This window comes from Miniopterus schreibersii, assembly GCF_964146895.1.
Source record: "Miniopterus schreibersii genome assembly, chromosome: 2".
NCBI lineage: Eukaryota > Metazoa > Chordata > Mammalia > Chiroptera > Miniopteridae > Miniopterus > Miniopterus schreibersii.
The window spans coordinates 119,476,752-119,494,878 of NC_138102.1; the positions used below are offsets into that span (position 1 = coordinate 119,476,752).

At 36.4% G+C, this 18,127-nt stretch overlaps 1 protein-coding gene across 7 annotated transcripts in view; it reads left to right on the forward strand.

Annotated features, from left to right (window-relative positions):
• Nucleotides 1-18,127, forward strand: part of PPFIA2 (PTPRF interacting protein alpha 2) — a 421,038-nt gene that overhangs the window by 303,679 nt on the left and 99,232 nt on the right. For all 7 annotated transcript variants that reach the window (XM_081127256.1, XM_081127250.1, XM_081127251.1 and 4 more), the window contains one exon: nt 14,753-14,974. In XM_081127256.1, the coding sequence (XP_080983382.1) occupies nt 14,753-14,974 (222 nt within the window). The remainder of the gene's footprint in view (nt 1-14,752; nt 14,975-18,127) is intronic.

Consider the following 18,127-nt stretch of genomic DNA (forward strand, 5'->3'; position numbering starts at 1 on the left):
ATCCTATAGGCATAACCTGGGTGTCATTTTATGCCAAGGAATCTGTTCCCTTACAGGGATACAGAGAAGAACATGTATGTTTCCTTCCTTCTGTATTATTTTGTCTGACCTGTCAAATCAATTCAGGAGAATTTCTAAATCTGTCCATTATTCCACAATTGATCTAATTTCATTTTTCACTTTGGTGGAGTTTATCCATCTTAATATTTCTCAAAAAGCACTAGTTCCCTTAATTGGTGTTTTACAGAACTTGCTCCTCAAAAAAGAGAATGCCCAGGACAAGAATATTAGGAAATCTTCTGCTATACAATTTTGAACTGGTGTTTTTACTTTAGTATTTATTAGAATTTTTATCTTTTAATATTGTCAAGGCCCAAGGGGGGAACACAGTTTACACAATGTTTCTTAAACATGTTTGACCAAAAATACCCTTTATTTGAAGGGCAATTTCACATGCCAGGACAAGTATTATGCAGAATATTCTTTAATGCTGGCTCTGGAATTTTAAAGATAAGTAAACCGTTCTTCAAGCCCATCTGGAAACCTCATTTAACAAAGGGGTTGGACATAAATAAGAACAAGATAAGGAACTGGTAGAAAGTCCTTCACAGTTTTCCAAAGTGTTTTTATGTAAGTTGTTTTATTTGATCCCTGTAATAACCCTATGAGGTTTGTAGAACAAAGATTACTACTGGCTTAAAATCATCTAGCTTGTGAACAGCAGCGGCGGAGATAAATAGTGTGACAAGTATACAAATCTTAAAAGTGAATGTGAGTGAAAAAAAGCAGAATATAAAATACCTGATTTCATGGATTTCAAAATATAAGAGTATTTACTTTAAGAAAAGTCTTAAATCTGCCCATGTGACTAAGAGGATGAAAGCTGATTAGACTACACATGAGTCTTAAAATTTTTCAAAAATTAACCTTAGACAAAGCAAACGGTTACACCTGGCTTGATGTCTTCAGCAGCCGCCTGGTTAAGTACACTTCTCCAGCAATTCTCACCGCGTTCTTCTTTGGCATCAAGTTTTTTCTTTTTTTATTCTATCTGTGACATACAAAATTCTTCCAACTTCCTCTTGACCCTACTCTATGTTCTATTCCCCTTGACAGCAAACTCTTCAAAAGGGTCGTCTACTCAGTGTCTCCAGTCACTTTCTTTGCACTATTTTATAAGCCTGTTCAGGTTAGGCCTTTGCCCCACTGCTCCACAGAAACCACTCCTGGCACCATCATCACTGCATGTATATTGCTGAGTACCACGGGCAATCTTCAGCCCCTGTTGCGGTCGATGTCTGAGCCGTGTTTTTTCCACTTGCATTACAGTAAAGCACACTCCCTTCTGTTTCTGCCTCACTTCACCAGGGCCTCTGTCTCAGTCCTATCTCCCCTTCCTGACTTCCTAATGATGAAGGGATCCAGGGCGCAGTCCAGGGCGCATATCTTTCCTCAGGGATTTCAGTCAGTTTCATAGCTTTAAATATCATCCATATGATGACTTACAAATCTTTACCTCCAGTTGGGACCCTACAACCAAACACACATATCCAACCACCTATTGAAAATCTCCACTCATATATCTAAGGGAAACTACACACTTAAAGTATAAAAAACTTACCTCTTGAATCCCAGTCCCCTACATCTTTTTCATCTCAGACAATAAAATCCTTGCCTTCCCAGTTGCTCAAGCTAAAGAATTTGGAGTCATCCTTAAGTCTTCCCTATTTCTCACACCCCACATCAAATTTTCCAGAAATTCTAGTTGTCCTACCTTCAAACTGTATCTGGAATCTGACCGCTTCTCATGAACTCTTAATCACTCTGGTCTGAGCAATTATTGTCTCTCATCTGGATTTTGTAATCATCTCCTACCCATGCCCTCTGCATCTCCCATGGGCCGTCTATAGTTCATTTTCAACGTAGCATGAATCAGAGCGATGTTTTAAAGCATAAACCTGAACATGCCAATCGTCTGCTCAGAACTCTGCAAATGTTTCCCATTTAAACAGGGCTCTACGGGATTTGGCTTTTCTTCTGACACCGTCTCCAGCTCCACACTGGCTCCTGTTGACTTCTGACCTGCTCTTTCCTCTGTCTAGGACGTCTTTCTTCCAGATCTCTGCAGAGCTACTTCCCTCTCCTCCATCAAGCCTGTGTTCAAATAACAGATTCGAACATGGTGTATCATTTATGTATTTATAAATCTGTCACACCGACTAAATAAGCTCATGAGGGTTGGGATCTTTGTTTTATTCCCACTGAAGCTCAGGTGTTTAGAAGAGCTCCTGGAACATGATAAGCTCTTAGTATGTGTTCAATAAATGTATACATATATTCATAAATGCATACATACATACAGTGCCACACTGTTTTAATTATTGTTACTTTATAAATCCTGATTCTCAGAGTTTAATTATAATGTCAGCTCTTTAAATCCCATTTTAAAACCTTATTGAGATTTTAATTGGAATTACTTAAGTCGGTAAATTAATTTAGGAAGAATAGCCTTCTCTACAATATTACCATCCATAACGTGGCTGTGTCTCCACTGGTTTGTGTATTTTTTTATGTTCTTCAATGAAATTGTGTAATTTTTCTCACCGAGATCTTACAGATTGTCATATTTTTTTCTAGGCAGCTATAGTTTTGTTTCTTTTGTGATCATTATCTCCTTTTCATACATTGCATATTTTTTCATAATTAACACTGGCATGTAAAGATGCAATTGCTTTTTCAATACTAATATTGCATCCAGCCAACCTGCTAACCTTACTTCCAACAACTTGTTGTGCTCTTAGGCTTTTCTACGTAGTTAAGTAAATAGGAGTTTTATTCTTGTCTTTCTTCCCAATTTTTTTTTACACTTTTCATATATATTATCTAAGACTTCAGTGTTAAATACAATATTCAAAACTTTAATACGGTTTTAGTAGCATGGGTCAGAATGGCACACTACTTCGCAAGGCTTTAAAGAAGCTATTTATAAAGCTTTTTAGAAGCTTTAAATACCTAGACTTTAATTATAATGCTACTCAAGTTTAACAATAACTGCGACAATTGCCATAGTAACCTTTTATCAAATTTGGAATCTCCTTTCTAACCCAAGTTTTCTATGAGTTATTATTAATAATAAAAACGTTCATTTTCTAAAGTGGTGGATTTCATTGAGGATAAAAAATATCATTGGGAACAAAATTTTGATTTTTGTATTTTAACCATAGGTATGTTTTTCCTGACAGAAGTTAAATTTAAAAAATAGAAAAATAAAACTTTGTTGTGTTTGATTCACATATATTATTCTAATGTCTATTGCTGATTCTTTACAACTGGAATTGTCATGATTTGATTGGGATACATTGAGCCCACTTTTGACTTGGATATCAGAGGATCTAAGTGACCCCATTAACAGTAAACCTGTTTTTATTTTTGTTTTCAGTTGCAAATCTTCAAGGGTTTCTTTGTTCAGCTATAGAATAAAGAAGTAACACTGGAGAGGATCTTCTTTCTTCCTGAAGGAATCACTAAGCAGTTCCTTTTGATATGTAAATATAAGATAAGTAGGCACTCCTGCCCCAGAGGAAGAGTATTTCATGGAACTTGACAAAATTTGGGTCCATTCTTGCTCTGCCTGAATTATCCCCAAAACCCCCAAAGTTTAATCAAGTGAAAGGGACCCATTCTTTTAACCATTTTGTGAAAGAAGAGCTAGCAAATGTGATAAAGTGAAAGGTGAGCAACCATTTTTTAAACTGTGATTACTTCTCTTGAGTCTGAGATTCAAAGTATCATTTTGAAAATAGGGACTCCTCCAAATCAAACACCATTTCTGTGCCATTGCAATAACCTACTGATACGCAGGCTAAATAAAACTATACCACACCACTCACTGACCTGGTTTTCGAGTTCCAACAGCAGTAGTGTCATCCTTATTGGATTGGCCATTCAGGGAGGATTTTCCCTTCTCCACCTTACGCCAGCCTGAGGCTTAGTTTCAGTTAGGTTACCAAACTCATCAAGATGATTGATCCAAGAAAGTCTTCCAGACTCAAACACATCCCGTGCTGCAACCACAAAAGGCCAGGTATTGCACACAGTTCATAGTCCTACTTTCCTCATGGTAAGTTCTACTTTGAACTCTTGGAGAACTTTCTGATCCAGTCAAATGTCTTAGTCTGTAGGATTCAGAATAGCATTGAACTTCACAGTTGAATGGAGACCAGTCTTTTTTCCTCTCTCTCTCCTGAGTGTTCCTGGTAATTAAGCAAATTATCCTCCTCATCTCCTCTCTTATATCAAGACAAGGTGCAAGATAAATTTTGTCAAGTTCCATGAAATACTCTTCCTCTGGGGCAGGGGTGCCTACTTATCTTATATTTACATATCAAAAGGAACTGCTTAGTGATTCCTTCAGGAAGAAAGAAGATCCTCTCCAGTGTTACTTCTTTATTCTATAGCTGAACAAAGAAACACTTGAAGATTTGCAACTGAAAACAAAAATAAAAAACAAGAACAAAATCCTTACTATACATACTTTACCTCCTTATATCTTCTAACTATATCAATCATTTAAACATGCTACAGATGAATGTTTTCCCACATTAATCATTCAATATATTTATTTCATGTTGTAATATAGGAAATATTTTTTATTTTTTACATTTCTGAGTATTATTAACATTAATCATGAATCGAAATTAACATTAACATTGAATCAAAATTCTTTGTCTTAGAGTTAAGATACTATAAAATGGAATATATTTCTATCAAGCCACATGTATAAGATATAGTAAATGAATTTTAATCTCAACATTATGTGAATATCAGAAATTCAAAATAATAGCTATTTATCTGATGAAAATGTTCTTGTTCTTAAGTTTGGTGGAAATTCCAAATGGCTTATAATTTCTGTGAAAATAATAACTATTTTATACTTATTAACAAAACACTATTTACCACATTAAACTAAATAACTGACAAGTAAAGGTCTATCAGCTGAATATTTTCATTAAATAATATTATTGAGAATTTATTGTGTTATAATGACATTGCAAAACTCAATGTTAAATAATAAAGTTATTAATGGAAAGTAACTGCAAGAAATCAACTGGTCTAGAAATTTTCCAAGCAGGCCAATATCATTATTTTGTTTTGTTTTTCTTTTTTCTTTTTTTCTAGTTTTTTTAAAAATTAAATTTATTGGGGTGACCTTGGTTAATAAGATTATAGAGGTTTCAAGTGTACATTTCTACAATACATGATCTGTATATTATATTGTGTGTCCACCATCCAAAGTCAAATCGTCTTCTGTGAACATATATTTGACACCCTTCACTCTTTACTACACCCCCAACCACCATACTGGTGTCTGTGTCTATGAGTTGTTTTTGCTTGTTTGTTTGTTTGTTTGTTTTATCCATTGGAGAGAGAGAGAAGATGGGAGAAAGAGAGAGAGAGAGAAACATCAGTTTGTTGTTCCACTTATTAATGCATTCATCAGTTGCTTTTGCATATGCTCTGACTGGAGGTCGAACAAGCAACCTTGGCATATTGGGATGACAGTCTTAACCAACTGAACTACCTAGCCAAGGCTTATGAGTTTTTGTTTGTTTTTCTTGTCAGTTTTGTATCCCACCTATGAGTGAAATCATATCATTTTTACCTTTTTCTGTCTGACTTATTTTGCTTAGCATAATATTTTCAAGGTCCATCCATGTTGTCACAATGGCAGTATTTCAAATTTTCTTACGGCTGAGTAGTATTCCATTGCATATATGTACCACATCTTCTTTATCCAATAATCTATCAAAAAACACTTCCGTTGTTTCCATGTCTTGGCCACGTGAATAATACTGCAATGAACATAGGGGTACAAATGTCCAACAGATATATGAAAAGATGCTCAACTAATTAGCTGTTAGGAAAATGCAAATCAAACTACAAGATCCTACCTCACACCTGTTAAAATGGCCATTATCAACAAGACAAGTAATATCAAGTGTTGCAGAGGATGTGGAGAAAAAGGAACCCTCATTCACTGCTGGTGGGAATGTAGACTGGTACAGCCACTGTGGAAAATAGTATAGAGTTTCCACAAAAAATAAAAATAGAGTTACCATATGACCTAGCAACTCCTCCCCTGGTATCTACCAGAAACATTTGAAAACATTTATTCACAAAGATATGTGCACTCCTATGTTCATTGCAACACTACTCATGGTGGCCAAGACATGGTCAACTCTATTAAAAAGTTTATTTTTTCTCACTTTTCAGAAATAAGAGATAAAATAAAGTCTATTTGAAATATTAAATATTAAAAAAATAATTAGTTAATACTAAAATAAAGAATACTAATTTTGAGGTTTATTATTATTTTATTACATCCATGTCATCAATCATTTTATTGTTTATTACTCTAAACTCTTTCCCATTTTATGCCAGACAGTTTTTCAGGTTTGATGACTAAATTAGTTACAGTAATTAGAAAACTACCTGGATAATATAGGTCTCTAGTTCTTAACCCCAACTAAGCATTACAATTAATTAGGGAGTAAAATCAAGTGTATGTACCTCAGCTGTGGATATGGTCTAGAGTAGGATCTATTCTACAGTATTACACAACTCTGCCAAGGATTCTCATGTGTGGTCCTGGCTGAGAATAACTGATATAGAGTACAAATATAATTTCTTCTTTCTTCTAGGCTTTAGATTTGCCAGGATTGTAAACAGATGGCTCATATATGATGAAACAGATTTAAGTCAGTGTGAAATTAAAATTAACATCTGTTAATTTTGTACTGGAGAATCTCAAATCAAAGACAAAATGTAGTTATTTGTAGGACAAGATTTGAAATCTGAGGCCAGGTCTGATTTTTGAGAGCTGGAAAGCAATATGGAGATTCACAAACACAGTGTGGGTGAACCAAAATGCCCAAAAGTCATAGCATTGAAACCTTTGGACTACCCAGTGCTTAAATGCTTTCTCAACCTCATCTATTTTGTTAATTGTTTGGTTGCTTGATTTGATTTATTTTCCCCCCCACATTATGTTACGTTCAGGGGGGAAATTTCATATTCTAAGCATCCAACCTAGTGTCTGACATATGGTAGAGGCTAAACAGATAGTAAAGCTTTGGTGATTGAAAGAATGGATGAATGAAACAATGAAGGAACAGAAGAGATTGAACAAAAGGGGAGAAAATGAGAGAGGGAGGAAGAAAGAAAGAAAGAACAGACTCTGAGTAATGTGACACTGGGATAAGAATGCCTGGGTTCAGACCTTAACCTTAATATTTTTAGAGTATGACATTAAGCAAAATACACTCTGTGCTTCAATATCCTTCTGTGATTTTGGTGTTATCAAGAAATTATTTTCTAACACAAGGTATAAAGACTTTCAATGTATTTTTTTTAATTGTAGAAGTATATGTCTAGATTTCTAATTTTAAATGCAATACTCAGATGTTAAAAATTTAAATACATATATTTTTGATTCATTATTGAGCACCTGTGTTAGTTGTTATAAAGATAAAAGAGTTTATGTACTAGAACAGTGCCTGAAACATAGTCAGAACTTAACAAATATTAACAAAATGGAGTAATGTATGAACCCATGCATGCTGAAAGCCAAAAATTTACCACCTATTTGTTCTTGGATCACCAAGTACTCAATAAATGTTAGCTTGTATTATTACTTGTCATTATTCTAATGAAAGATACAGTCTTTTGGGGGATTTGGAGGTAAATTCAAATTTAATGAGAAGTAATCGAAATATCTATTCCATCAATAAAAACTGATTGCATAACTACCAAGTCAAAATTAAAAACACTTGCATTTCAAACAGCACCATAAAAAAAGTGAAAAGATTATCCACAGACTGGGAAGAACTGTTTGCAAGTCATATATCTGATAAAGGAGACTTGTATCCAAAATATATATAAGAAATTCTTATAATTCAATAATAAAGGATTAATAATCCAATTAATAAATGAGTAAAATATTTATTATTTTATTTTATTTTTTAAAACATATCTTTATTGATTTCAGAGAGAGGAAAGGAGGGGGAGAGAGAGATAGAAACATCAATGATGAGAGAGCCATTGATCGGCTGCCTCCTGCACGCCCCCGACTGGGGATCGAGCCCGCAACCTGGGCCTGTGCCCTGACCGGGAATTGAACCCCGATCTCCTGGATCCTAGGTCGATGCTCAACCGCTGAGCCACACCCAGCAGAGCTGAGTAAAATATTTAAATAGACATTTTCTCAAGGGAGATCTATAAATGGCCAATAAGCACATGAAAAGATGTTCAACATCCTAAGTAATTAGGATATGCAAGTCAAAACCAGAGGGGGAGCCCCCATCCCTCTCACAGAGGTAGCAACCCAGGTCCAAGGGCTCTGAACCATGTACAACAGCAGTACCGGTGCTTGGCTCCAGGCTCTGTACCCCCTCAGCCTCCCTCTTGGCCTTGGATCCTTCTGGGCAGCAGGAGAAGCTGGGCCAGCTGCATGGCCCCAGGATGGATTTGGAGGTGATCTCTGAGAGCCCCTCCTGGAAAAGCACAGAGCACCAGGACCAGAGACTCACAGGCATGTACACCTCGATAGAACCAAATGAAAACCAAAGAAATCAGATACAAAAGATTGCTGAGAAAGAGCTGGAGAGCCTGGAGAAGCGATGGAGCAAGGTAGAGCGAAGCCAGTTATCGTGGTGCCAAGGCAGCTAGGTGGAAGCCAGTCAGGGGCTAAAGTCAGGCAGAAACGACTCCAACAGATGCAAACTAAAGACCAGCAAGAGCTTAAAAGAGAAGAAGCTGTGGAATCAAGAAGGAAGCCGAAGAAACTAAAATCCCAAAACTGAAGGGAATGTAGAGAGAGAAGAGCAAAAAACTAGAGGAATAAAAAAAGACAAAGACAACCTCAGAAGAGAATTGTTCAGAGCATCAGGAGTGCAACACTGCCATGGTCTGGGGCAGAATGGAGACAGAGTTGCCCAATGGAAGCACCTGTCAAACTGCTCTCTGTGACCCACCGTCTTCAAGCTGGGCCCGGAGCCATGCTTATCAGGATTCCCTAAAGGAAGAAGCAGCTTGAAAATTGCAAAAGATGAAGGAGGAATGACATCAGAAGAGTGAATTACTGAAATTTAAGCAAGAACAACAGGAAGGAGAAAACCAAAACCCAGCAGGCTGAGCACAGGAGGGTAAGTAATGCTTTTCTGGAGGACTCCAAGGCAAAGGCCAACCAGCTGGCCAAGAGCACTTAGGAGGTTAGTGGAATATGAATAGTGGTAACAGCTGGGACATATGGAAAGTGTATACTCACATCTGTCTTTGCCAACTCACCTTAACAAAACCTTAGGACATGCTTTTTTAATAGTAAACTGATGAACAAAATAGGTCCAGAAGCACGGAGGCATGGAATAGACGGCATATCTCAGGGGGAGGGTGGGGCAGACGGAGAGATTAACCAAGGAATTTATACACATATGTGCGTAACCCATGGACACAGACAAGAGAGTGGTGAAGGCTTGTGGTGGAGCAAGGGCTGGGAGGAGGGAAGTTGGAGAACATCTGTAATACTGTCAAAAATAATTTTTTAAATGTGATTTTGTTTGTCCTCACTGCTTTACCTTGACTTCAACTGTCCACCCACACAGCTGGGCAGCCAGGATGACAGGTTTTTTTCCTGTCATTGCTTATGAGTGTTTGCAGGAGCTGATTACTGAACTCATATTTAATCTCTACTGCCAATGAAATGCTGTAGTATTTTTCTAATTGGTTTTCTCTCTAATGGCAGTATAATTACAGCAATTTTATTAAGATAAAAAATGAAGGAGTCATTTGATGCTTTCAGGTTAGTGAGAGCTATGGGGGCTGTATGCTTGTCTCTCTAAGCAGTTAATTCTCAGATCAGGTTTGGGAAAGCTTGGATATCTTTTTATATTTTAATCCCAAATTTCTTAATCCAGCATACAGACCTAAGGAAGTGAAGTAAATTTTTATACTCTTTAAAACAAATATATAAATAAATTTGAACTACCTTTGCCAAAAAAAAAAAAAAAATCCCATAAGAAATACCACTTTATACCCACTAGAGCGGCTGTAATAAAAAGACAGATAATAACAAGTTTTGATGAGAATGTAAGAAATCAGAACTCTCATCACTGCTGGTGAGAATGTACAATGGTGCAACCACTTTGGGAAACAGATCTTCAAAATGTTAAATTTAGAAATACCATATAGTCCAACAATTCTACTCCTAGAAATCTATCCAAGAGAACTGAAAACATATGTCCACACAAAGACTTACACACAAATGTTTACAGCAGCATAATTCATAGTAGCCAAAAGATGGAAGCAATCTAAACAGCCATGACCCGATTAATATATAAATAACATGTAGTATATCCATATGATGCAATTCAATTCTTCTGCAATAAAATAAATATTGTGCACATGCTACGACATGGATGAATCTCAAAAACATTATGTTCAGTGAATAAAGTTAGTCACAAAAGACTATTCTGTGATTCCATTTATGTGAAAGGTACCAAATAGACAAATCTATTGTGATAGAAAGTAGATTAGTGGAGCAGGGGTGGGGTCAGCTTTAAGTGGCTGCTAATGGATATGATGTTTCTATAGAAGTGATGAAAATGTTCTCAAATTGTTGCTCTGATAGTTGCACAACTCTCTAAGTATACTAAACACCACTGACATTTATACTTTAAATGAACAAATTTTATGCTTTATAAATTATATCTCAATAAAGCTATTTTAAATAAGCACTGAGTTTTCCTCTAATTAAGTCATTTGCCATTTAGGTTAAAGTGTCACAATTTATTTTAAAGTTAATTCTACATACCAATGATCTGGAACAAAAGTTACATATTCCTGCCCTGGCCAGTGCAGTTCAGTTGGTTGGAGCATTGTCCTACGCACCGAAAAGTTGTGGGTTCAATTCCTGGTCAGGGCACATACTTAGGTTGCATGTTTGATGCCCAGTTGGGGCACTAAGGGAAGCAACCAGTCCATGCTTCTCTCATACATTGATGTTTCTCTCTCTCTCTCTCGTCAGTTGGAACATATCCTCAGGTAAAGATTAAAATAATAATAAGAGTAAAGTTATATATTCCTATTCTAAGATAAAAATCAGTTTTTATGTGTTCTTCCTACCCTGAAATAATGAAAACATATTAAGCTCACTATAAAATGTATTTAAGGTGATTTGAACAGATGACATAGTACACATTTTTTAAATATAAAAGATTCATAAACAGTTAAGAAAAAAAATTGAGTTTGAAAATTTTCCCATGAATTAGTCCCAAATTCCAAAGTAGTGTAAAAACTATGCAGTACACATCTTTTCCTTAAAGGAATTAAGGAGGTTAACATTTTAAAGGTGTTTTATTTTAGTTGCCTGATTGCTGTTTATGTTTGGTTAAAATTTTTCTTACCTTGAACCCATTAAAAATATGCCATTTTTAAACAAGATTTTAATGGACTTCAGCTGCACAGAATTAGAAAAATCATTTTTCTAATTAGAAAATTAACCTCATTCAGTTGCACTAAAAAAATACTTGTTGAATATGCATATATGTATGTGTATACTTATATATGTAATTCACACAAACGCACACACACATACACACTATATTCTTGGTACTTGTCTATACCACACAGCATGTATGACTATCATGTTGATTTATATGTTCTGATTACAGCCAATATGGTAAAGGGTAGATGAACTAAATTGGGAATTGAAAGTTCTGAATTTTAATTCAGATCAGCTCCAAGTGATCACCTGTGCCTCAGTTTCTCCAGTTTTTTAGGGCACTAAAACCCTAAATGAAAATTTTCAATTATGTAAAACATTTTTCAAAGTAAAAATTTGTTTTCTAGTAATTTTTTTAGTTTCTAAAAATTCCTTTTTTTTTAGTTGACGGCAGAAAGTTCTCAATGTGAGGAGGTGAGGAGGTAGGAGTTCTAGTAAAGTTTCAGCTCGCCTGGTTGCTTGTAAGTAGTGTCCAGAGTTAGAAGATATCTGCTATTATGACAGGAACCCTTAATAGTATACCTTAGTTATCCCAAATTTGGACACAACTGACTGGAAATTGGCTCTCTCTTTCTTCCCTGAACCAGTTCTCAATTGCTCCCTAATGATTAGAAACTGGCTCTTAGTTCAATGTACAGTTGGATTGTGACCTGCATAAAGGTCACTATCATTGTTTTTGAGTTTTGTGTCCATAAAAGCTGTCTAAAAAGTTTGTTTTTCATTAGCTTCACAATAATACAGTGCTACATTGTATGTAGTATTACGTGCCCCCAGGGCAGGGCCATAACTTTGGAAAGGCGGTTCCCTTCCCCTGACAGCAGTTCCTGGGGGCATTCTCAGCTGTGATCCCTCAGCTAGCGACAATCTCAGCAGGAAGGAGAGAAGGAAAATCCTGTCAGCCTACTGCAGCGTCCTTCCAACATCCCTATGTAGCTGTAGTATCTGTTATCATTTTACTAGATATTTAGAGGTTCAGTGCCCGCAATACAAAAGTTCAGCAATACCTTCAAAGTACTAGGTCTGTAGATCTGTCTGACATCTTTAGATATAGCCTATCTGACTCAATCATTTTCTGCCCATCTTCTCATTGCTTTTATGATGCTTTCTGCTCTGCCCCTTTCTCCTGCAGTCAGTTACTCTACATTTTAAAAAATGTTTTTAATTGCTTTGATAGAGAGAGGAAGAGGGAGGGAGAGAGAGAGAGAGAGAGCGATCAAAAAGATTTATAGATTTGTTGTTCCACTTATTTATGCATTCATTGGTTGATTCTTATATGTGCCCTGACCAGGGAGTGAACCCACAACCTTGATATATCAAGATGACACTCTACCAACTGAGCCACTGGCCAGGGTCATAACTTTTTTTTTTAATTAAGCTTTTTATTTTAAGATAATGTAGATTCACACATGGTTGAAAGAAATAATATAGAGCCATCCTGTGTACCCTTTACTCATTCCTAAAAATCATGAGCTATACAAAATTGTACAATAAAAAAACACAGGCCTCTAAGTGAAATAAGCCAGTCAGAGAAAGACAAGTACCACATGATCTCACTTATATGTGGAGTATAATAAACAAAATAAACTGATGAACAAAATGGATCCAGAGACAAAGAAACGTGGAACAGACTGAGGGATCTCAGAGGGAAGGTGGGGAGGAGGGAGTGGGTGGGGAGAGATTAATCAAAGAACTTATATGTTTATAAGCATAACCCATGGACACAGACATGGGTCTGTGGAAGGCCTGGGGGTGAGATGGATGTGGGGTGGAGGGGTCAATGAGAGTAAACAGGGGACATCTGTAATATTTTCAACAATAAAGATAAAGAAAATTAAAAAAAAAAACACAGGGCAGGAAAAGGGGTTTGCAGCACACTCTGAAAACTTTAAAGATGACATAAAAAGAGATATGAAACTATTAAAAATGGTAGCACAGTTTTACATATGTCACATGGTCAAGAATGACATAAATGCTATAATAAGTAGAACTCTTTACCTTGAAAAAGACCTGACATTTGCCTATGGAATGGGTGTCAGAAAGGTTATAGCTGTGAGTTAATGTGAGATGGTGGAAGGAGGCGTATCTGAAATCAGACAGAAACTTATAAGAGATGTGGATGGTTAGTCTCTAAGCACACTGTGAATTGGGCTCAGTAGTAGATGCTTGAGGAATGTGCATGTGTGCACTTTGTATGTTCCCACTTGGCTTGGTTCAGGAAGGTGCAGTTTTCTGTATTTAGTCAGTGATTCTCCGAAATGAAACAGCGCATAAGAGAACACAAAATTTATGTATGTCAAATTGTTTCTCGATATAGCTATTGTTTTGGAACAAATTCATGTTTTCCAAACAAGCATTATAACAGAATTGATTGTCCTTTTCTCTTTCTCGTTTTGTTATTTTAACTTGGTTGTGCTCTTTTTCTCTTAGCACATATTTCTCTCCAGTTGCTGCACCATCTTTGCCACAAAACTTCTTCAAGGCAGCGAGGCTGTAGGGCTCGCTTTCGAGGACATGGGTCACCCTGACTGCTAGGCGGCCCCTTCAGAAGGGGGAAACGTCAGTTTCAGGGAACTTAATTCCCTTCAGCCTCCTTCCTGTGGGTTGTGGGCACTCATGACTCCTATGTTGATAGCAATACAGAAATCCAGACTTTTCTAGGCTGTAGCTCTGTTCCAGCTAGGTCACATTCACAGCGGGAGCAGCCTTCTTTAAAATGGTGCAGCAGTTCTTTATCTGAGTGTCATTGAAAATAAAACTGCAGATGCATACAGGAGCTTGAATAAAAATAGAAAATATTGCAGAGTTTCTATGCCCTTATTATTTAATAATAATATACTGTGTTACATAAATGTAATATTATTTATAATAAATTTTATATATAATTGATAACATAATAGCTCCCACTGATTAAATGTTTAGGATATGCCAGTGTTTTGTGTTAAGCTACGTATAATAAATATATAATAAATTTCAGTTCAAATGTCATTGTTAACCTGTTTAAAAATTACTGGTCTACTTTTATTTCTCTTGTCAGTTAAGAGTTTTTCTCAGAAACTTCTTTTCCTCTTAAATTAACTCTCCTAGAGTTCTTATTTCTCAGTGTGAAAGTCATATCAGTTTCATTTCTTTAAGTTTGTGAATTTCAAATGAAAGATGAGAAAACCCTAAGTGCTGTGTCTTTCTCTCTTCCTGCAGCGTTTATCCAATGGTTCTATAGACTCAACTGATGAAACTAGTCAAATAGTTGAACTACAAGAACTGCTTGAAAAGCAAAACTACGAAATGGCCCAAATGAAAGAGCGCTTATCAGCGCTTTCTTCCCGAGTGGGAGAGGTGGAACAAGAAGCAGAGACAGCAAGAAAGGATCTCATTAAAACAGAAGAAATGAACACGAAGTATCAAAGGGACATCCGGGAGGTAAGTGATTAATAACACTCTCAGCCTTTACTTCCCGAATGCTATCCCTGAGATGCTTTTTCAGTAATTTCCCCTAGTGCCAATACTCTCCACATCTCAAAAGACCAGAATTTGGGATGTGTTATGTTAGCTATGGAAGCTGTTCACTAAGGCAAATACTGTTTACTTCATCATTCCTTTAACTATGCACGGAAAGAAATTTTGACATCAAGTCTCAGATGTAATAGAAAGTTTTTAAAGTTGTTAAAGATTTTTTTTTACATGTTTTGAGCTGTTCATTTTAAATAACCCTAGATGTGAGTATGTGTAATGAATTGCTATGCTCTTAGATATGGGACTACTCAAAGACATTATTTAAAAATTTCCCCTCTCATTTTGATTTTGTGTCAGTGAATGTGAATGTATGTTTGAATGTGGAAATCTTCCTTTTTCTATATATTCAGTTCTTGCTAGACTTATATCATGATATCTATTTTAAAAAGAGAGTTCTGGAAAGTTACTACAAAAGATGCAATGAGATCATTTATTTGTAACATTGCCAAATTATCTTACCAGCTAAGATGAAAAGTTTAGAATTTTCACTTTCTCACTCTATTCAATTAAAAAGAAAATTATCGAAATATTTATGGAAATTTTATTTTGTGACTTCCTGTTTCCATTTTTACTTATTCATTTACATCATATGTTTTTAGGCTTTTAATATCTTCTATATATAATTAGTTATTGTAGTTTATCCTACTCTCTGTAACCAGTTCTTTTCTTCCCATTTTCCCTTGCGCCCATTTTATCATACCTTTTCTTCACTGTCCCGTCAAAACTGTTCTTATCCAAGTGGCCATTGGCCTCCATGTTGCTGAATCTAAGGACCCCTTCTTGTTCTTTGAAGCACTGGACCCGGTTCTCACTCCCTGGAGCACTTTTTCACTTGGCTAATAGCACACTCACTCTCCCGATTTTCCTCCAGCTTGCGACTCCCACTTCAGCCTCCTTTACGAGCGCAACTTCGTCCCCAGCCTTGGAGTGCGCCTCTTGCAGTGCCTTCCTTTCTCAATCTACCTTTACTCCCTAGTTCACGCAGTCTCATGGCTCCAAAACCACCCACTGACTTATGACTCCCAATTTATATCTCCAGCTTATCCTCTCTCCTGATTTCCAGAAGCCTGTGTCTAAATTTCCAATGGGTATCACAAATTAGATTGGTCAATGTTGTTTTCCTGATATTCCCCCAGGAAGCCAGACTTACTCGAGTGTTGCACATCTCAATCAATGGCAGCCCCAGTATTGTTGCTCAGACCAAAAAAACCTTGGAGCTGTCCTTGGTATCTCTCTCATTTTCTCACCGCCTTTGATTCAGTCGTAAACTTTTATACGAATTAACAGTCTACAGAGATGCCTCTTATCTGAACTCCTCCTCATCACACCCCAAACTCAGAGGATTTATAAAGTAAACGAATTTAACCTCTCTTCTATATCACTGTTGAGGAATCCTGAGATTTGTGGCTAGTAAACCACCAAGGCGATTTCTTGTGTTTTTGCTCGTTCTGTATTTCTTTATTCTCTTAGTCCTAGAGATTTAGCTATTTTTTCTTACATTTAATACTCATCTATTTTATTTATGCTTATTTAATCCAGTGTCACAGGTAGAGTCGAATATCTCCAGCTCCCCTTTATTATTGCCAATATAAAAATAATTTCTTGATTCTAATAGTCTTTGGATGTAGGTGACAAAAAATTTCTACTACCTGGTTCCAGGTGTTCTTTTTTTTCCTGGAAGATATTTTTTCCATTGCTTTTCAGAGAGAGAGGGAGAGAGAGAGAGAAGGAGAGAGAGAGAAAGAAACATTGAAGTGAGAGTGACACATCCATTGGTTGCCTCCTGCACGTACCCTGACCAGGGCCTAGTATAGAGCCTGCAACCCAGGTACATGCCCTTGAGCAGAATTGAAGCTGAGACTCAGCAGGCTGACACTCTAACCACTAAGTGAAACCAGCTAGGGCCAGATGTTCTTTTATTGGTAATCCCTTCTACTAATGGGTAAAGTATTCTACCTTCCCATGAATTCTTTTAAAATATAACTATTCTTATCAGGTCTGTAATTTCTATGTAGTTGTACTTTAGAAGAGTTTCATGAGAAAGGAATATCTACCATCATTCACCTTTGAAGGGAGATTGCAAGCACCAGTGCTTTCAGAGCCAGGCAGGCAGGGTAAATGTATGAAGGGCCAAGTGTGGAATAGGAGACAGTGATAGAGTCAGTGAAACCTGGACAAGGAGCCTATACTCTGCCTGCCTTTCTGGATCCATCTCACGTGTTAGTGTGTGTGTGTGTATACTAAAGACACTGTGAAGGTCAAATAAAATATTTTCAAACATATTCATGTCACAGGTCACAGGCTCCTGCTTTGCTGCTAGGAATTTCTTGAGGACCAACCATGAAAGCTATTTTAAGTGCATTATGTCTAATTTCTCTAATATCTTACAACTGTGCAAAAGAGAAGGTACTCGCCGTTACCCCCCTTTCTCTCAGGTGAAGAATCTAAGGTTTAATGAGGTCAAGTGACTTGTCCAAGGCCTATGCACTGCCTCCCCACCCCTTCAGGCCCCAGTACCAGGAAGACACAGGACAAGCCTGACTTCAAAACCTGTTCTTCTTCCATTTTGAGTAGCTTCCAAAATCAGTGAGATACAGGCATTACTTCAGTGATAGAAACTGGCAAAAAAAAAAAAAAAAAATACACCTGCAATATAACTGCCCCCTAAATAATCAAACTTTTGATCATTTTTTCCCAATAATCATGAAGATATAAAAATCACATACTTAAAAAAGCTATCATTTAGTCACACCTAAGGCCCCAGACTTAGCTTTTATTTTCATGAATAAACATGTATTCTTGGGCTGTGGTCACAGAAAATCTACTAGATTGCAAGTATTTTAGTAGAAGAAAAATTAAGGTGGTTTTTCTGGCTACCTCTGTAGCATTTTTAGCATAGTATGATTTATATATTGAATATTTATATAGTATAATTAAATAAACAGTTATTGAATTAAGAAAAAAATTATAAAATAGAAAAAAACTAACCATATAATTAAAAACTGAAACATATATTAGACTGTAAAAATGCTCTAATATATCAAAATGAATTATATAAGT